The following is a 21,929-nucleotide window of genomic DNA, read 5'->3' on the forward strand; positions in this document are numbered from 1 at the left end:
GGTCATAGCACTTTCTCCATACACTGCACAAATCTTTTTTTTTTGTATTCGGTTGCATTTTTACCTTGCTTGAAATAATAAAGCATAGCACGCCAAAAATGTTGCTTTTTTCTTCCATCTTCAATATTAAAATGGCTACACAAAAATTCACCAATTTTGATAAGTCTTTTTCAAATGCATTGACATGACAGCTGTCACATACAATCTAACAAGATTGTTTCAAATGAAGTTAAATACAACCAAGTGCTACTAGAGCTATCTTTTTTTTCTTTTTCTTTTTTTTTTTTTTTTGCGGTATGTGGGCCCCTCACTGCTGCGGCCTCTCCCGTTGCGGAGCCCAGGCGCCAGACGTGCAGGCTCAGCGGCCATGGCTTACGGGCCAAGCCGCTCCACGGCATGTGGGATCCTCCCGGACCAGGGCATGAACCCACGTCCCCTGCATCGGCAGGCGGACTCCCAACCACTGTGTCACCAGGGAAGCCCTACTAGAGCTACCTTATGGAAAAAAACAAGTGAACCTTTTGGCCAACCCAATGAAAGACCTGTACTTGGAAAGCTATAAGACACTGCTGAAAGAAATTGAAGATGACACAAACAGGTGGAAAGATATATCATGTTCATGGTTTGGAAGAATTAATATTGTTAAAATGACCCTACTACCCAAGGCAGTCTATAGGGTCAACACAATCCCTATCAAAATACCAATAGTACTATAATAAATCATTTCATAGTACTATAATAAATCATTATAAAATTTGTATGGAAACACAAAAGACCCCAAATAGCAATTTTGAGAAAGAACAGCTAGAGGTGTCATGCTCCCTGACTACTGACTATACTACAAAGCTACAGTAATGAAAAGAGTGTGGTACTGGTACAAAAACAGACACATAGGTCAGTGGAATAGAATAGAGAGCCCAGAAATAAACCCATGTACTTATGATTAATTAATCTATGACAAAGGAGGCAATAATATACAATGTGGAAGAGACAGGCTCTTCAGTAAGTGGTGATGGGAGAACTGGACAGCTACACGTAAAAGAATGAAATTAGAACATTTTCCCACATCATGTACAAAAATAAACTAAAAATGGATTAAAGACCTAAATTTAAGATCAGAAACCATAAAAATCCTAGAAGAAAACATAGGCAAAACACTCTTTGATATAAATCATAGCAGTATTTTTTGATCCATATTCTAAGGCAGTGGAAACTAAAGAAAAAATAAACAAATGGGAACTAATTAAATTTAAAAGCTTTTGCACAGCAAAGGAAACCATTGACAAGATGAAAAGACAACCTACTGAGTGGGATAAAATATTTACAAATGATATGACCGTTAAGGAGTTAATACCCAAAATATATAAATAGCTCATACAACTCAGTATAAAATAAACAAAAAACCAACCTGATTAAAAAAATGGGCAAAAGACCTGAATAGACATTTTTCCAAAGAAGACATACAGATGGCCAACAGGCACATGAAAATATGCTTAACATCACTAATCATCAGAGAAATGAAACTCAAAACCACAATGAGATATCATCTCACACCTGTCAGAGTGACTATCATCAATGACCACATATAACAAATGTTGGTAAAGATGTGGAGAAAAGGAAACCCTTGTACACTGTTGGTGGGAATGTAAATTGGTGCAGCCACTGTGGAAAACAGTATGGAGGTTCCTCAAAAAACTAAAAATAGAATTATATGATCCAGTATTCCACTCCTGGGTATATATGCAAAGAAAATGAAAACACTAATTTGAAAAGATGCGTGCACTTCAGTGTTCATAAGCAGCGTTATTTATAATAGCCAAGATATGGAAGCAACCTGAGTGTCCATCAACAGATGAATGGATAAAGAAGATGTGAGATATATATATATATATGTATATAATATATGTGTGTGTGTGTGTGTATATATATGTCATGGAATACTACTCAGTCATAAAAAAGAATGAAATCTTGCCATTTGAAACAACATGGATGGACCTGGAGGATATTATGCTTAGTGAAATTAGTAAGATAAAGACAAATACTGTACATATCACTTATATGTGGAACCTAAAAAATAAAACAAACAAATGAATATAACAAAACAGAAACAAACTGACACATATAGAGAACAAACTAGTGGTTACCAGTGGGGAGAGGTGAGGGGCAAGATAGGAGTAGGGGATTAAGAGGTACAAACTACTATGTATAAAATAAATAAGCTACAAGGATATATTGTACAGCACAGGGAAGATAGCCAATATTTTATAATAACCTTAAATGAAGTATAATCTGTAAAAATTTTTAATCACTTTGTTGTACACCTGAAACTAATATGATATTGTAAATCATCTATACCTCAATTTTTTTTGGCTAAGCCATGTGATATGCGGGATCTTAGTACCCCGACCAGGGATTGAACCCGCACCCCTTGCAGTGGAAGCACAGAGTTGTAAACACTGGACCACCAGGGAAGTCCCATATACCTCAATTTTTTTAAAATGAAAGAAAAGAAAACCTCATCCTTTGCATCACCCCAATATTTAGTCTTATCTTACAACATATCTGACTTTCTAAATTTCACCTGGACAGCCATGCATTTTCACTACTCGCAGCTTTATATGTGTTATTCATACTGCCTAGATAATCAACCTAATAATTAAAATCCTACTCATGGCTTGAGGCCCACTTCAGATGTTCCCTGTTTCATGAAGTCTTCCCTGCTTCTTCAGTTGAATTCAGTTCTGTTGAATGTCTTCCTTTTGCTCTTCCAGGTCAACTCTTCATCGTTTTCTACCTTTTTCTATGCCCCAAAAGCTGACCTGTTGGACTAAGCATTGGGCTTCCTTGCCCTCTGGCTTGAGTTGGGGTTGAACGGTGGAGAGCTCTAACAGATGAGAGGGAGAGGTTTCCTCCTGAGGGATTGGCTTGGTCTGGCCTCACCTGTTAACTTAAGTCACAGCTCCTCTCAATGTGGTGCTCTCCGCATGGTTCTCTTCTTCCAGGTTTCGGTGAACGTTTTTCCCCCTTCGTCCATTTTGGCTCTGAGGTGGTGAATTTCCAGGTACTGGTTCCAGGTTACTCCACTGTCCCTTGTGGTTTTCCTACTTCACACCCACACCTTTGTGAATAGTCTTTTTACTTAATTAAACCTGAATGATTCTAATTTGAATATACCATCTGTTTCTGTTTAGACCCTGATTGATATAGTGCCACAATGTGTTTCTTGTACCTGTAGTACATTTCATTTTATCTTTATGGTTATTTTTTAATTTGATTCAACAGGACTGCAAAATAAATATCTTATGCTTCATTAGCATTTTCATGTATTAAGCGTTTTCTCATAATTTACTTCATTTGATTTTTACAATAAACTGTTTACAATAAACGTCATCCCTATTTTACTGATGAGGAAAAAGGAAACAAAGCACGTTACTCATACCAGGTCACACAGCTAGTAAGTGGCAGTGCTGTTATCTGTAGGAACCCAGGCCTGACTCAGAATCCAGGGTGCTTTCTGTTGTTGTATTTTTCCTTACATCTTTTTATTAAACTTAAAAAAATTTTTTGAAATGATCACAGATTTACAGAGAAGATGAAAGTACATTCAAAAAAATTTTTCCTGAACCATTTAAAAGTTGCCAACCTGTTACCCAGTTATCCCAGTTACTTGGGTGTGCAGTTCCTTATACTAAAGGACATTCTTTAACATAACCACAATACAACCTTCAAATCTGGGAATTTAAATTGTTATATTACTACATCTAATCATTAGATCCCATTTGAGTTTTGCTGATTGTCCCAGTGATGTCCTTTATAGAAAAAGGATCTGGTTCAGAATCACTTGTTGCATTTAGCTGTCTTATGTCTAGTCTAATTCATCCTGGAATAGTTCCTCAGTTTTTCTTTGTATTCATAATCTTGACACTTTGGAAGATTACAGGTGAATTATTTTTTAGAATGTTTCTTAAGTTGGTTGTTCAATGTCTTCTCATGATTAGATCCAGGTTATGCATCTTCGGTAGGAATATCACAGAGTTCACTTTGATTTCTTGATTAAGGTGGCATCTTGCTAGGCTTCTCCACCGTAAAGTTACTCTTTTCCCTTCTTTGTAATAAATATTTTGTCGAAAGGTACTTTGAAACACTATGTAAATATCCCATTCCTCATCAAACTTTCAAATTATTTACTTGTTTATATTTGTACTGACTTGTGGTTTCCCATTTTAGTCAGTGGATGACAGTCTGTTAGTATTATTGTTTGTTATGATGCTCAGATTGTTCCCATTAATGGGAAATGGCATTTAGCCAAGATCTGGGTGCTAGGTGTGATCATTGCTATTGAGATATCACTGTTCCTTGGTCTCCTCAGTAGAGTTAGACAAAGCTAGGGAATATATATTTGCATATACAGATGTATATACACACACACATGCATACAGTTCCATTATATCTATTTACTTATACTGAAACTCATGAGTTCTCACTGATTCTGATCAAATACTCTACAGTTGAAAGAAGGAAGTATGAAGAGAGAACTTGAGTGCTAGATGGAAGTAAATGAAAAATAACCCAACCAACTTAGCAAATTTGTTTCAGGACAGGGAGTGCTTGACTAAGGAGAGTTGTGTTCGTAGAATTTTGGAAATTGAGGGCTTACAAATAGTGAAGGTAACTCTTCTGCTTTTTTTCTTTGTGTTCCATACCACTAGGAAATATTGACCTTGAGCTGCAATTATAAATACTAGTTGCTAACTGATATTTTCTAATGGGAATTTTGGATTTCATTCATCTCATGTTGGTATGAGAATAAGAAAACTGTCAATGGTTAAGAACTCATTAAGTTAGTTGTGTCAGTTATGAACCTCTAAACTCAGAATTGTGAAAATGAATCACAGAAATGTTTAAAATGCTTAAGTGTTTGAGGAATATAGGAATGGCAAGCAATACACAACAGGTTATATACTATGAATAACAATATAAAATTTATATATTTGTAGAAAGATGGAAAAGTACAGTAAAAATTTATTGTGCTTAGCAATGGCATTTGGTCAGTTATTTAATTTTTTTTTACTCTTTTGGGATGTTGATTATTTTCTTACTGATTTGGAACTGCTCATTATATTGCAATATTAAGTTGTGGTAAATCTACATTGTAGATAATAAATGCCATTTGGAGAAGATAGAAGAAAATGAGATGGAAGTATTTTACATTTCAGTCTTTATTTTCCTTCTTTCTGCTAACTAACGCAATATAGTGAATGCACTTGGATAAAGAATGAGTGCTTTGGTCTTTTCCAAGTGCCTCCTGGTTCTATGGTCATGGCAGTAGCTGTAGGGTCAGAGAAACTTTAAGTGGGGACACTTCAGGAGATTCTTCAGGCCTATGTCATGGTTAAGAAAATTGCAGCCCTTCTGTCTCCTTCTCTTCCCTCTGTAGGTGGGAGCTCATGGATCCTTTAGCTTTCGGGGGGTTGTGAGAAGAGGGCTAGTCTATCAATCCCAAGCAGAAGATCCTAGAAAGACCCTGTGATATCCAGCCACAGAGTAATTTTCATTTTAGGGAGTGATACTCTCATACCACTAAAGGGTTGCATCGTGGGAATGGACCACTGTCACTATAGTTGGGCCTCTCTCATTGAGGCTAAGAACAGCTGCTGATGTCTGTCCTTTTTGTACCCATACTTCCTTGTTCAAATAAGAGTAATAAAATAACTTCAGTGAAGCGATGAGGCAGAGAGATTTGTTTGGCTGTTTCTGGGGTTACTTGCCTGGATGTTTGTTATTCCTAAGGTGGCAGATCTTTAGTCCTTGGGATGAACTTTCCACAGTTGACAGCCAGGTATTAAGAGATGGCAAGTGGAGGTCTGAAGGTTTTTCAGGGAGAGTAAAGTGACGTAGTTGTTCTGTTGTTTCACCCAGAATTCTGACTTCTTGAAGGATTGAAATGACAAGGATACATTTTAGATTTTGTGGTACTGCAGTCCTGAGGTCACCCTCACTTAAGAGAGAAGGCCTTTATCCGGGGGACATTATTCAAAGAAGGGACTTATCTGAAAGCAAGCTTAAGACACAGGTTTAGTGCCACCTATGCTATGAAGATTTTTCTACCCCAGCCCACAGTCTTTTTTCCTTCTCGAAATATAATATTATGTCTATCCTTCATTCTTTTTCTACTATGTAAAAGTACTGAACTTTTTACTAACTCTGTGATCATTGTAGATCGAGACAGTATTTCAAATGTCTTTCAAATCTCCCACAGAGACCATGCAGTGCTAGGGCCCTGTTAGGAATTTAATAAATACTTGCTGCCGAGGTGAAGAGAAATCCAGTTCTGGGAACTGCCAGTCTCAAAACTGGTTTCTTTCAATATAATAAAACAAGAAGCAGACTCACAGATATAGAGAACAAATTAGTGGTTATGGGGGTTGCGGGGGGCATATAGGAGTGGGGGGATGGGAGGTACAAACTATTGGGTGTAAGATAAGCTACAAGGATGTATTGTACAACATGGGAAATATAGCCAATATTTTGTAATAACTGTAAATGGAATGTAACCTTTAAAAATTGTATAAATATACAGTGGAGATGGGCTTCCCTGGTGGCGCGGTGGTTGGGAGTCCACCTGCCGATGCAGGGGACACGGGTTCGTGCCCTGGTCCGGGAGGATCCCACATGCCGCGGAGTGGCTGGGCCAGTGATCCATGGCCACTGAGCCTGCGTGTCCGGAGCCTGTGCTCCGCAATGGGAGAGGCCACAACAGTGAGAGGCCCGTGTACCGCAAAAAAAAAAAAAAATTGTATAAATATACAGTGGAGAAAAGACAGCCTCTTCAATAAGTGGTGCTGGGAAAACTGGACAGGTACATGTAAAAGTGTGAGATTAGAACACTCCCTAACACCATACACAAAAATAAGCTCAAAATGGATTAAAGACCTAAATGTAAGGCCAGACACTATAAAACTCTTAGAGGAAAACATAGGCAGAACACTCTATGACATAAATCACAGCAAGATCCTTTTTGACCCACCTCCTAGAGAGATGGAAATAAAAACAAAAATAAACTAATGGGACCTAATGAAACTTAAAAGCTTCTGCATAGCAAAGGAAACCATAAACAAGACCAAAAGACAGCCCTCAGAATGGGAGAAAATATTTGCAAATGAAGCAACTGACAAAGGATTAATCTCCAAAATTTACAAGCAGCTCATGAAGCTCAATAACAAAAGAACAAACAACCCAATCCAAAAATGGGCAGAAGACCTAAATAGACATTTCTCCAATGAAGATATACAGATTGCCAACAAACACATGAAAGAATGCTCAACACCATTAATCATTAGAGAAATGCAAATCAAAACTACAATGAGATATCTCACACCAGTCAGAATGGCCATCATCAAAAAATCTAGAAACAATAAATGCTGGAGAGGGTGTGGAGAAAAGGGAACCCTCTTGCGCTGTTGGTGGGAATGTAAATTGATACAGCCACTGTGGTGAACAGTATGGAGGTTCCTTAAAGAACTACAAATAGAACTACCATACAACCCAGCAATCCCACTACTGGGCATATACCCTGAGAAAACTATAATTCAAAAAGAGTCATGTACCAAAATGTTCATTGCAGCTCTATTTACAGTAGCCCAGAGATGGAAACAACCTAAGCGTCCATCATCGGATGAATGGATAAAGAAGATGTGGCACATATATACAATGGAATATTACTCAGCCATAAAAAGAAACGAAATTGAGCTATTTGTAATGAGGTGGATGGACCTAGAGTCTGTCATACAGAGTGAAGTAAGTCGGAAAGAGAAAGACAAATGCCGTATACTAACACATATATATGGAATTTAAGAAAAAAAAAATGTCATGAAGAACCTAGGGGTAAGACAGGAATAAAGACACAGACCTACTAGAGAATGGACTTGAGGATATGGGGAGGGGGAAGGGTAAGCTGTAACAAAGCGAGAGAGAGGCATGGACATACATACACTACCAAACGTAAGGTAGATAGCTAGTGGGAAGCAGCTGCATAGCACAGGGAGATCAGCTGGGTGCTTTGTGACCGCCTGCAGGGGTGGGATAGGGAGGGTGGGAGGGAGGGAGATGCAAGAGGGAAGAGATATGGGAATATATGTATAACTGATTCACTTTGTTATAAAGCAGAAACTAACACACCATTGTAAAGCAATTATACTCCAATAAAGATGTTAAAAAAAAGGCATGTACCAGTATGTTCATTGCAGCTCTGTTTACAATAGCCAGGACATGGAAGCAACCTAAGTGTCCATCAACAGATGAATGGATAAAGAAGATGTGGCACATATATACAATGGAGTATTACTCCGCCATAAAAAGAAACGAAATTGAGCTATTTGTAGTGAGGTGGATGGACCTAGAGTCTGTCATACAGAGTGAAGTAAGTCAGAAAGAGAAAAACAAATACCGTGTGCTAGCACATATATATGAAATCTAAGAAAAAAAAAGAAAAAGGTCATGAAGAACCTAGGGGTAAGACGGGAACAAAGACACAGACCTACTAGAGAATGGAGTTGAGGATATGGAGAGGGGGAATGGTAAGCTGGGACAAAGTGAGAGAGTGGCATGGACATATATATACACTACCAAACGTAAAATAGATAGCTAGTGGGAAGCAGCCGCATAGCACAGGGAGATCAGCTCGGTGCTTTGTGACCACCTAGAAGGGTGGGATAGGGAGGGTGGGAGGGAGACACAAGAGGGAAGAGATATGGGAACATATGTATATGTATACTGATTCACTTTGTTATAAAGCAGAAATTCACACACCATTGTAAAGCAATTATACTCCAATAAAGGTGTTAAAAAAATTAAAAAATTAATTAAAAATAAAAAGAAGGACTTGTTTCTTTCAGAATAATGATTCTTCTCCTCATTGGGTATGGCATACGTTCCAGTTGGCCTTGTGTATCTTTACCTGCATTTCAAAATTTCTCTTGTAGTTTCTTTCTCCTCCTGTTTATTGGAAACTGTTTAAACAGAAATTTCCATGGTATACATTGCATGGATATACATATATGATATGAATAAATATGGGAAATAAATCTCTCTGTAGTTCACAGTGTAAAGTGGAGGAACCAAATAGTTTCATCTGTCAAAGTCAAATATAGGCCGTTGCCTGTTTTCTCTGGAAAAATCTGCTACAAAAAACCAGGGGCAGGATCCAAATGATGTTGATTAACCCCTAGCTGGGCTTACAGTGGGAAGGAAATGTGAACATTTATACTGGGCAGAGACCCAAAGATCAGTGACCTGCAGTGGTGTTGAGGGAGTGGCCTGACATTTATAAAGAGTGGACAGCATTTCCTGATACTTTGTGGGGTTGTTTTGGCACAGCTGGCACAGTTGAGACTTTCTTTCCCTTCCTAAATACGTTGTTTGCTCTTTGGGTAAGCTATAGCCAGGTGGACAGTGGGGCCTGGGCTGTGGCTTAGATAGACTTGGATACTTGATGGGTGGGGCTATAGCATGCTTTCCTACTGAGAAATTAAATAGAATTTTAAATTAAAATATTAAGTCATCTAATTATAAATATAGGGAAAACTGTACTTATGAGTATCATAAATAACTATAGTAAAATAAAAAATAAAAACAATTGGGTTTAGTTAGTATCCTCATTGTATTCAAGTATTCCTAATTACTATATTTACATCAGAATTTAAGACCTGAAAGGGACATTAGATATTATCTAGGAATAGAACAAAAGTCTGAAAGAGTAAGCTGTACACCAAAATGTTAACAATGGTTATGTCTAAATGGTGGGAGTATTTTTATCAGCATTTTCTGGGTTTTTTTTCTATTTTAAATATATTTATTTATGTAATAAAACATTATAAGAATACTTCTCATGGTGAATACTCAAATACTGATCCTTGTCAATAAAGATGACATCTATTACTGCATTAAGTAGCAGTGTTACTAAAAGGGAAAAAAAAGTCTTCTAGTACAGTCCTTTTAACAGTGGAGTTATAGACCAAGAGATACGTGATGTTTAAAATCCATTTAGATGGAATACATCATAGAATTTAAAGCTGTTTTCTCATAAATATTTCTTAGGTAAATTAACAAAAACTGGTGAAGAATTTCTTTTCTGTGTGAAAATCATAGTTGATAATAGCAATTTCATTCTATAATAGAAATGTATGGGTCAAAAGGTACAAATTTACAGCTATAAAATGAATAAGTCATGGGGATATGATGTACAGCGTGGTGACTATAGTTAATAATACTGTATTGCATATTTGAAAGTAGCTAGGTGGGTGGATTGTGAAAGATCACAGGAGGAGAAAAAAATTTGTAACTGTGTATGGTGATGGATGTTAACTCGATTTATTGTGGTGATCATTTTTCTTAAAAATTTATTTATTTATTTTTGGCTGAGTTGGGTCTTTGTTGCTGTGCGCGGGCTTTCTCTAGTTGCAGCGAGTGGTGGCTACTTTTCGTTGAGGTGTGTGGGCTTCTCATTGCTGTGGCTTCTCTTGTTGTGGAGCGTGGGCTCAGTAGTTGTGGCTCGCGGGCTCCAGAGCGCAGACTCAGTAGTTGTGGTGCATGGGCTTAGTTGCTCCGTGGCATGTGGGATCTTCCTGGACCAGGACTCGAACCCGTGTCCCCTGCATTGGCAGGCGGATTCTTAACCACTGCGCCACCACGTAAGCTCTGTGGTGATCATTTTGTGGTATATAGAAATGTTGAATCATTATGTTATATACCTGAAACTAATATGTCAGTAATACCTCAATTTTTTAAAAAGCCTGGGAAAAAAGAGAAATGTATGAAGCCTTTCTGTGGGAAAGTATTAAGGGTTAAGAACTTCATGTATTTTATTGGCTAGGTAACCTCTCTTTCAGTTACATGATTTTCATACTTATAGAAGGGAAAGAATGATCCTTAGGCCCTAGCAAAACCGATAAGACATGAAGAAAGAGTTTACAGTTTTTTTTACATTAATGGTTTCTGAAGATTTTTTAGAAATGAATATTTAATAAGGTGGAAGGTAGAAGTTTTTTTAAAGGTATCTATGTGAAGTTGGGGCATATTAACTATGGTGTCTGTATTGGATTTTCCAAAAGTCCATGGTTCTTTTAAAGTACATGGGAGTACCAGCGAGAATGTTAACTCTTTTGAGTACTCCTTATACCAAAAAATGGAAAAAAATAATATGTAGTAACAATAACAACAAAAACTAGCACAGTAAAGTGCTTACTTTGTGCCATTGTTCTTAAAGTTTTACATGTATTTACACAGTTAATCCTCTCAAAAACCCTGTGAGTTTTAGGTGCTCTTTAATCTCCATTTCACAGGTGAGGAAACTGAGGGAAGGTTACTTGCCCCAGGAACCAGATTTCAAATCTGTTAAGTTGCGAAGCCTGTGTTCTTAACCATTAAACTATAACTGTAGCTATTTAGAGGAAGGCAAATTATTCTAAGCCCTTTCCCCAACTCCAGGCCGCATTGTTATATTTTGTACATGAATACTCTCTTCAAATAATAGGCCCTGAACCCTAGTTTTCTGTACTGCTGCCACAAGTTTGGAGATAGGATGGATCAGTAGATCCACAAATAGTACCAGCTGTACCTCATGGTCTCTGTGTGATGAGAAGTAAAAGTAAGTACAACTCTGGGCTACTTGAGGTTTTCCTAGCAGCTAACAGTGCTAGTGAAAACATATGTTTGAATAGTTTCCAGAGTTGTCTAGAATTATTTTCCAGTTTAAAGATGCCTACTAACACACGGTTTTAGGATTTATTATTTTTTTACATCTTTATTGGAGTATAATTGCTTTACAATGGTGTGTTAGTTTCTGCTTTATAACAAAGTGAATCAGTTATACATGTATTCCCATATCTCTTCCCTCTTGCGTCTCCCTCCCTCCCACCCTCCCTATCCCACCCCTGCAGGCGGTCACAAAGCACCCAGCTGATCTCCCTGTGCTATGCAGCTGCTTCCCACTAGCTATCTACCTTACGTTTGGTAGTGTATGTATGTCCATGCCTCTCTCTCACTTTGTTACAGCTTACCCTTCCCCCTCCCCATATCCTCAAGTCCATTCTCTAGTAGGTCTGTGTCTTTATTCCTGTCTTACCCCTAGGTTCTTCATGACATTTTTTTTCTTAAATTCCATATATATGTGTTAGTATACGGCATTTGTCTTTCTCTTTCCGACTTAGTTCACTCTGTATGACAGACTCTAGGTCCATCCACCTCATTACAAATAGCTCAATTTCGTTTCTTTTTATGGCTGAGTAATATTCCATTGTATATATGTGCCACATCTTCTTTATCCATTCATCCGATGATGGACGCTTAGGTTGTTTCCATCTCTGGGCTATTGTAAATAGAGCTGCAATGAACATTTTGGTACATGACTCTTTTTGAATTACGGTTTTCTCAGGGTATATGCCCAGTAGTGGGATTGCTGGGTCATATGGTAGTTCTATTTGTAGTTTTTTAAGGAACCTCCATACTGTTCTCCACAGTGGCTGTATCAATTTACATTCCCACCAACAGTGCAAGAGGGTTCCCTTTCTCCACACCCTCTCCAGCATTTATTGTTTCTAGATTTGTTGATGATGGCCATTCTGTCCGGTGTGAGATGATATCTCATTGTAGTTTTGATTTGCATTTCTCTAATGATTAATGGTGTTGAGCATTCTTTCATGTGTTTGTTGGCAGTCTGTATATCTTCTTTGGAGAAATGTCTATTTAGGTCTTCTGCCCATTTTTGGATTGGGTTGTTTGTTTTTTTGTTATTGAGCTGCATGAGCTGCTTATATATTTTGGAGATTAATCCTTTGTCAGTTGCTTCATTTGCAAATATTTTCTCCCATTCTGAGGGTTGTCTTTTGGTCTTGTTTATGGTTTCCTTTGCTATGCAAAAGCTTTTAAGTTTCATTAGGTCCCATTTGTTTATTTTTGCTTTTATTTCCATTTCTCCAGGAGTTGGGTCAGAAAGGATCTTGCTGTGATTTATGTCGTAGAGTGTTCCGCCAATGTTTTCCTCTAAGAGTTTGATAGTTTCTGGCCTTACATTTAGGTCTTAAATCCATTTTGAGCTTATTTTTGTGTATGGTGTTAGGGAGTGATCTAATCTTATACTTTTATAGATTTATTTTTAACTAACATTTTTCCCTCCTTGAAATGTCTCTTTTACTTCTCACTTATCAATAATTTTTTTTAGTAGTTATTTATTTAGGCTGCTTCAGGTCTTAGTTGCCGTACGTGAGATCGTCATTGCGGTATGCGGGACCTTTTTTAGTTGCGGCACGCGGCATGCTTGTGGGATCTAGTTCCCTGACCAGGGATCGAACTTGAGGCCCCTGCATTAGGAGCATGGAGTCTTACCCACTGGACCACCAGGGAAGTTCCAACAATTTCTGATACCTGTATTTGAAATCAATATTTATTTCATCATTTTGAACCCTTTTTCATCCTAAATGGAAATCACAGTTTTTGTTGTTGTTGTTGAGTCTACTTGGGGCTCAGAGAACATAGTATATAATAGAAAGAACTACAGAGCTACCAAAAACAAGCAAACAAACAAACAAAAAATCTATCAGTGAAAAGTTCCTATAGGAAAATACAGCGCAACCATTATTCTTGGACCTTAAACAGTCATCATGAAATCTCCAGAGACATAGTTGATTCTAACTGCTTTTGAGAAGGGTTTGTCTGCTAAATGTCGCTGATATCAGGGAAGTCCATTCCTTGAGATTTATCTTGTGGATCTTCTTTTTAAAAAATAGACTTTATTTGTTAGACTAGTTTTAGGTTTACAGAAGAATTGAGCACAAAGTGCAGAGAGATCCCATATACCTCCTGCCCCCAAACTATCAACATTGCACACTGTTGTGGTACATTCGTTGCAGGTGGTGAACCTACATTGACTGATATATCATCTAATGTCCATAGTTTATATTAGGGTTCATTTTTGGTTTTGTTCATTCTTGGGTTTGACAAATGTATAATGACATGTGTACACCATTATAGTATCATAGAGAGTAGTTTCAGTGCCCTAAAAATCGTGTGCACTCCACCTGTCATCTCTCCCTCCCCCAACTCCACCCAATCACTGATGTTTTTACTGTCTCCATAGTTTTACGTTTTCCAGAAATTCATATAGTTGGAATCATACAGTAAGTAGCCTTTTCAGATTGGCTTCTTTCACTTAGCAATGTGCATTTAAGTTTCCTCCATGTTTTTTCATGGCATGATAGCTCATTTCTTTTTAGCACTGAGTAATATCCTGTCATCTGGATGTACCACAGTTTACACATTCACCTATTGAAGGACACCTTGGTTGCTTCCAAGGTTTGGCAATTATGAATAAAGCTTCTGTAAACATCTGTGTGCAGCTTTTTGTGTGGATATGTTTTCAGCCCCTTTGGGTAAATACCAAGGGAGCATGCTTGCCACATTGTATGTTAAGAATGATATGTTTAAATGGAATATTACTCAGCCATAAAAAGAGTTATTTGTAGTGAAATTGAGTTATTTGTAGTGAGGTGGATGGACCTAGAGTCTGTCATACAGAGTGAAGTAAGACAGAAAGAGAAAAACAAATGCTGTATGCTAACACATATATATGGAATCTAAAAAAAAAAAAGATTCTGAAGAACCTAGGTGCAGGACAGGAATAAAGATGCAGATGTAGAGAATGGCCTTGAGGACATGGGGAGGAGGGGGAAGGGTAAGCTGAGATGAAGTGAGAGAGTGGCATGGACATTATTACACTACCAAATGTAAAATAGATAGCTAGTGGGAAGCAGCCGCATAGCACAGGGAGATCAGCTCGGTGCTTTGTGACCACTTAGAGGGGTGGGAAAGGGAGGGTGGGAGGGAGACGCAAGAGGGAGGAGATATGGGAACATATGTATATGTATAAATGATTCACTTTGTTATAAAGGAGAAACTAACACACCATTGTAAAGCAATTTTACTCCAATTAAGATGTTAAAAGAAAAAAGAATAATATTTTTATTTTATAAATAAAAACAGAAAAAACTGGCAAAACGTCTTCCAAAGTGTCTGTACCATTCTGCATTCCCATCAACAATGAATGAGATTTCCTATTGCTCCATATCCTTGTCAGCATTTGGTGTTGTCAGTGTGTTGGATTTTGGCCATTGTAACAGGTGTGTCTGGTATCTCCTTGTTTTAATTTGCAACCCTAATGACATATGATGTTGAACATCAAAAATTCTGGTTCCTAGTTTCAGTTGCCCTTAGGAAATGAGTATTGCTAGGGATTTTGGTTTGGGCTTCAGGTGTTGTGAGTCCCAGTACAGAAGCATCCAGTGGACTATCCCCTATTTAGCACATCCTTAAAAAGACTGGAAGTGCTGTGTCACATAAAATTAACCTGTCTGTTGAATGCTTTCTTCTGTTTATATTCCAGAAAAAATAAAGTTACACTGCTCATCTCTCCTCCTGAACTGGACCCTCTAGCTTTAGATTGCCTTTTGGTGATTTATTTTAGCCTTCCAACTGTTCTTGGTATTCATATTGAGCTGTTTCCATCTGCTTCATTATAATACCACAGTCAGAGTGAACCACGGTGTCATCTGGCTCTGTTGTGCTCTATTTAGGGCTGTGGTTTTTCCTAGAATTTATGATGAGCTAAGCCTCACAGTTCTTGAAGAATGGAATCTGAACTTTCTACCAGTTCCACGTTTGGAGCCTACTAGTTTTTCTTGTTCACATCTTTTACTGTTGAGTGAAAATTGTATCTTCAGAGATGTTTTTCATAAAACCTCCAGGTGATTATTTGAATTTGTATAAAGACATGGGCGGAGTAACATTCTGCTGTCTTCCTTTACAATCCACTGAGCTCATTCTGCTCTGCTGTGTGAGTGGTGGGAAGAAATAACACTTTCACTAGATGTGACCTTGCTCTGTCTGCACCTCTGTTTCCACTTTCTTCTGGAGCACTAGAAAGAAAGGTTGAGTTTTGGGGAACATTTCCAACTAGTAAATGGGTAGCAGCCAACTCAAGTGGTCTGGTGAAGAGAAATAACCTCTCCTTTCTTCAGTCTCTGGGAATTTTACCAAGACAGATGTCAGGAGGCAAAGAGAACTCTGCCCAGTTTTCAGTTTTGCTAATATAGAGGTGAATGAATGGCGAGTACAGAGCTGGGAGGGAGATTGGGGGAGGGGGTGGGAATGGTCCAAGGTCCAAATCTTTTACCACTCCCTGGGTTATTTTGGCCCTATGCCTGAATATTAGAAGCACTAAAAAACAAACAAAACATAAATAGTTCATTGGTCAAGAAGCGTAACTATAGCTGCTAAAACACAATAGGGTAGTATAATCTTAGGTCAGCAACTGCTATCTTCGTTCCCGTGGTCCCTAGTTACGTGTGTTATCTCACTTAATCTTCACAACAAACCTGTGATATAGTTCCAAAATATCCACTTTACTGGGAAAGAAACGGAGGCTTACAAATTTTAAGTAAAATTTTGTGGGACCATACAAATTTGTATGGTCCCACAGCTATGAACCATAAGAACAGTATTCCAATTTGGAACCAATTTGGAACCGTATCAGGAGATTCACAGAATTTAAGGGAAAGTAGAAAAATGAGCAGGAAACCATGGGGCCCTAGGTAGTGGGGAAGCCAGGCAAAGCTGTATCACAGAATAGTCTGATTTGAGCACCACACTTGGCACTTGTGTGTTCAGGATGTAGTACTGATGGACTCTCGATGCCAACAAGGAGAATTTATTCCTTTGTGTTTGTGTCATTCTTTGAAAATTCAAGCGCAGGCACCTAGTTGGCGGGCCTCATTTCACATGTTCGTGTTCTAGCCACCAGGAGGTGGAGAGGGTTTCCTGGACTATTTGGCTTCCGTTGGGGGAGGGTTGGGCCGTGCTTCCAACCAAGACTGACACAGTCAGGTTCCCCCCGCAGATAGGAAGAGTATTTGGATGCTGAGTAGCAGCAATACAAAGGGTAAATGCCCACCATACCAGCTGTGTATGTAGATGTCTATGTGGCATTCTGCTGAGGACTGGTTCAGCTGGAAGCTATGCCTTCCCCATAAGCCAGGCTGTTTTGTCCTGAGCCTGGGGTCTACCTGACAGAGTCCAACAGGACTTTCAGACACTACACAAAGTATAGGGGTTTTCATAGGAGGACCTCTGGCTGTTTCTGATTCATTAAAGCTGACCACTACAGAGATGAGTGACAGTGGAAGCAGTCAGCTGTTAGGATCAGTCTGAAGAGGCAGCATGTAGAAAAGGGCCCCATAGGGAAAACTCCTCCCTAACTTCTGGGCTTAACTGATTCTCAGTGTGGTGTCTTGAGACCCTGAATTTGTGTGAATTGTTACTGCGCAGTATTTCATTGTAGCTTTACCTGATTAACCATATTAAACTTTTTTTTTTTTTTTTTTGGTAATGGGAAGGAAAAAGAATTAATGTACATGGTTTTTCTTTACTAATTTGCTTGCATGTCTTTGCCTTTCTCCCAGACTCTTTTTGCCTTAAGGTTAGGGACCATATATATCAATTTTGTGTCTTTAATGTCTAGCCTTGGGCCCAGCATATAGTAAGCACTTTGAAAAATATTTGACTGACTAACTGAATGAATGAATTTTCCTTAGCAATCTTCTTTTTTTTTTAAGGTTTCAGCATTTTATTCAAGTTTTATTTTTAAGTGATGTTAATTATAGCATTTGAAGGGGAGGAACTAATTCCATACAAAATGGAAGACTCTAAAACGTACCCATTAAACGGCTAAAAAATAAACTGAGTGGCGAGAATACAACAGAAGTTCAGTTTAGATTCTGAGTGTTGTTCCCATGTGATTACAGTTACAGAGACTCTTCCCAGCTTGCAGCTGGAGCTCTTTAGAAGCTATTTCATACTCTGGTGCAAGGGCGAAAAAACACAACATGAGAAAAAACACAATTAAGTCCTGAATTATTGGCTTCATCACATCCACCTTCTCCACCCCAAAATGGCACAAAAGAAACAGCAACCACACCCCGCAGACTACTTTTTGGTGTAAAAGAGGTGATGGATTGCGGTGGAAAAAGTCCCTGCCTAAAAAAGTCCCTTTCAGATGAGTTTGTATACACCATCAAAGAGTCTCTCCTCAATCAGGGTAGGAAACCAAGGTTCAATTCTCAGGAAGTCACAATTTCATTCATTTACTCAATACGAATTTACAAATTACAAAGTGCCTGCAAATTATCAACTTCCACTTGCAGCCATTTCTAGGTAAAAAAGAAACCTGACATCTCTAGAGGGGCCAGCAAGCTCCCCCTCAAGTCTACAGCTGAAAGGACCTTTTTTGAAATTGGGTTTCTTCTGTACCTCTGCAAGGGTAACACCCTAAAGCTGAATCATCTTTAACCTGGAAGTCTAACATGATATTTAGCGATACTTTCATCCCAGACATACAACATTAAAAGGTACGCTAAATTCTGAAGGTAGCTATGCTGCAAAATAGTTTAAAATTAAATGATTGTACAGTATTCATTTATGCTTGAAACTCCAGTCCTAGACCAAGCTTGTGGCCACCAGCGTTGACATTCTTGCCATCCAGCAGAACTGACAGTGTCAGTTTGATACCTGGCTTTATGGTCTGAGTATATCCTAACCCTATCAGGCTGGAGCTATTCACTTTAGCCAAGAAGCAGGCATCAGGGTCGATCTGGTACTTTGCTGTTATTCCGAAGTGAGTGTTACTGTTTCCTGCTGTCCAGGCCAGATTAACAGCAGTCTCCAACTTGTTCACTTTCTGATAAATGGAGCCGCCAGACTCTGTCCCATCATTTACATTAGTGTGAAGCTGGAACTCATCCGTCTTGTAGCAACCGCAAAGTTGCTCTGGGTCACTCAAGACTTTGCGGTCTCAAAATTCACCTGGTAGCCAGCCAGCCAGCCCTCATAACGCAGCACCAGAGCACCCCGGATGGAAGGCCCAGCAATGTTGAAATCGACATCACAACCCAGGTTGATATGTTCCCACTTGTACCCTGTCTTGATTTTAGCATTTTTTTCCCCCAGTGTTTGGTGAGAAGGATGAATCGAAGGTCAGCTTCAGGCCACGTGCAAGCTGATCTTCCACGGTAATTCTCCGTGCGTAGTGTGTTGTCAGCGTTCCATTTCTGCGTAAACGTTAGACCATATTTGGTCCATCTGTACTTGCTTTCCAGACTGCCTGTCACTTTGGTGGTCTCGGTGTTGACTGAACCTGTAAATTCCAGTCCATTCTCAGATTTTGTTTTCAAATCAAGTTTTATTAAGCCAAATCCATAGCCCTTGGTGAAGACATCCCTGGCAGATTTGCCAAGATCAGCATATGTGGGAGGCACAGCCATCTTCTGCTCAGAAGTGGTGGCAGTCAGCAATCTTTTTTTGAAACTGAATTGATTCTCATAAAACAGTGGGGAATTTATAGTCATGGATGTTTGAAACATTTTATATTATTTTAGATTAAAAAATAACTTACAAGCTGCTGTGGGAAGAAGGACCAGAGTGACATGCTCTCTATTTTTATTGTTATAGGTGTTCCAGGATTTGGGGACTGAAGTACTGTCTGGAGCTGCCAAAGGCTACAACATATGCCTTTTTGCCTATGGGCAGACAGGCTCTGGGAAGACATACACCATGCTGGGCACCCCAGTGAGTATTGGGATTGGAATGCAGTATCTTCCTAAAGCCACAGGAAGCCTGAATCTTGCATTGTCCTTGCCACTGAGAGAGGATGTGAGTTTCATAGTCAGTCAACTTCAGTAAGATTTAATGGGTCCTATTCTATATTAAGAATGCGTTTCTTCAGACTCACAGACTTAGAGAACAAATTTATGGTTACCAGGGGGCAAGGGTGGGGTGAGGGATAGTTAGGGAGTTTTGGGATTGACATGTACACAGTGCTATATTTAAAATGGATAACCAACAAGGACCTACTGTATAGCACAGGGAACTCTGCTCAGTATTATGTAACACCTAAATGGGAAAAGAATTTGAAAAAGAATAGATACATGTATATCTATAACTGAATCACTCTGCTGTACACCTGGAACTCACACAATATTGTTAATCAGCTATATAACTTTTTATAAAATAAAAAGTTAAAAAAAAGAATGTTTCTCAGCACTTTAATTGAAAGGTAAACTTTGAATAATTTAACCCCTCTTTATTACACCCTGAAGAATCTTAGAATTTTACAATTCCCTTTGATGACACAGACCTTGTCAGTTCTTCTGAATTTCTCATATCATTTCCAAGTTCATCACCTGTAGCTTTTTAACACCTTTGGTGTAGACAAGTCCCAGACTGAGTGTTAAGTGCTGGCTAAGGCCATGTGGATATGGGGCTATGTGTGTGTTAGAGCTGAGTGTTCAGAAAGAAGCAGGAGAACCAGCTACGGGGATGGGAGCTTTCAAAAGTGTGTAGGACTTATGAGAGCCTTCCTTTATCATGGAAAATTGGGAGGGTAGAGTTCCTTAAGAATACCTCTTTGTTTTAGGCTTAGAAGTACCCTGGTGAGATGAACTGGTAGGGCAGGTGACAAATAACACCACACAGGGACATTCTCTAGGACGTTATTCCTCCTGAAAGATTATCCCTGCTGCCGTGGGCCCAGATCATTGCTTACTACGTCCATGTTTAGCCTGATTTTATAGATTTTAAATTAAAGAAGAAAATTCCCAATAACCCAGGGGTGTAAAGCCCTTAACCTGAGTATAAGTTAGCACTGGATCCAAGATGAAAAAAGAAGCCGCTTCTCTCTAAATGTGTGTTTTGAACACCCATGTACTCTAGTCCTCCTGTGTGTGCAGGGTTAGGAGATAGGGTTCTGGGAGGGACCACCATGGTAAAGTGAATTCATCCAAGAAGGATGTAACCTTCTCTGCATGAAAGTATGTACCTGGGTTTGCTAGCTTCTTCTCTCTTCCTTCTTACGGCGGTGATCTGCCTCTCATCTGGTACATTCCTCCCATGAGAGTCTCCTGAGAGCACTGGCAAATAGAGTGTTCCACATACCGCCGGGGAAACTGCCTGAAGTGAAGAGGCTAGCACAAGGAGCCCATCCCTGCTGAGGGTGGGCCCTGGGTGTTGGGGGGAGAGCATCACCGTGAGCGAACAGTAATGCTTTCTTCTCTTCTGTTCTCCAGGCCTCTGTTGGGCTGACACCACGGATATGTGAGGTATAGACTCTCTTTTGATTGGATCCCCTCAAAGTAGGTCTTCTTTGTACACTCCCTTCAGTGAAACTCCAATCCTCTGGTTTGTGCAGGGTCTCTTTGTCAGGGAGGAAAACTGTGCCCCACTGCCTTCCTCCTGCAGAATAAAAGTAAGGTAAGAACCTGTCTGTCTCTGCGGCCTGAAGTGTTTCTGTTTCCACTCCAGAGCCGTCCTCTCCACTTCCATAGTCGCCCAGAGGAATGGAGAAAAGCCACAGCAGAAATATCTTGCAGTACAAGATGAAAAACTTACTTAGGTTTTAGGTTGTAGGAAACTTAGTTCCTATCCTCAGGCTTAACAAGCTGGCGTCTCCTGTGGACCAGCTTCCCCTGGCTAGCTGGTTTCCTTTCCTTTATTTTCTGTACAGTTTCATACTAGCTTTTGGGATTTCTGTTCCAGCCCCTCCTGGGTTGTTCTCCAGGTTAGTAGTTCCCAAACTCTAGTTCCTAGACTAGTGCTAGGAATAGAACGTCTCCCCAACGTGACGTTTTAACCAGTCTGAACTGTAAATGTTGGCGGAAGGTTACCAATTGCCCTTAATTCTCTGTATTCTTTTTTGCTTTTGTTTTTGGTGTTCAATGTCCTTGTTTAAAAACATGAGACAGGGCTTCCCTGGTGGCGCGGTGGTTGAGAGTCCGCCTGCCGATACGGGGCACGCGGGTTCGTGCCCTGGTCCAGCAGGATCCCGCGTGCTG

The 21,929-nt window shown here is 39.3% G+C and overlaps 1 protein-coding gene and 1 pseudogene across 2 annotated transcripts in view; one reads left to right on the forward strand and one right to left on the reverse strand.

Annotated features, from left to right (window-relative positions):
• Positions 1 to 21,929, forward strand: part of STARD9 (StAR related lipid transfer domain containing 9) — a gene marked incomplete at both ends in the record, with an annotated part of 126,013 nt that overhangs the window by 41,279 nt on the left and 62,805 nt on the right. The window contains 3 exons of the mRNA XM_082834581.1: positions 19,552 to 19,668; positions 21,165 to 21,197; positions 21,287 to 21,348. Coding sequence (XP_082690707.1) covers positions 19,552 to 19,668; positions 21,165 to 21,197; positions 21,287 to 21,348 — 212 coding nt within the window. The remainder of the gene's footprint in view (positions 1 to 19,551; positions 19,669 to 21,164; positions 21,198 to 21,286; positions 21,349 to 21,929) is intronic.
• Positions 17,990 to 19,364, reverse strand: LOC309959737 (non-selective voltage-gated ion channel VDAC1-like; annotated as a pseudogene). The gene has a single exon. The product of its transcript is annotated as a non-selective voltage-gated ion channel VDAC1-like (transcript).

Source organism: Leucopleurus acutus (genome assembly GCF_964270905.1).
Source record: "Leucopleurus acutus genome assembly, chromosome: 1".
Taxonomy (NCBI): domain Eukaryota; kingdom Metazoa; phylum Chordata; class Mammalia; order Artiodactyla; family Delphinidae; genus Leucopleurus; species Leucopleurus acutus.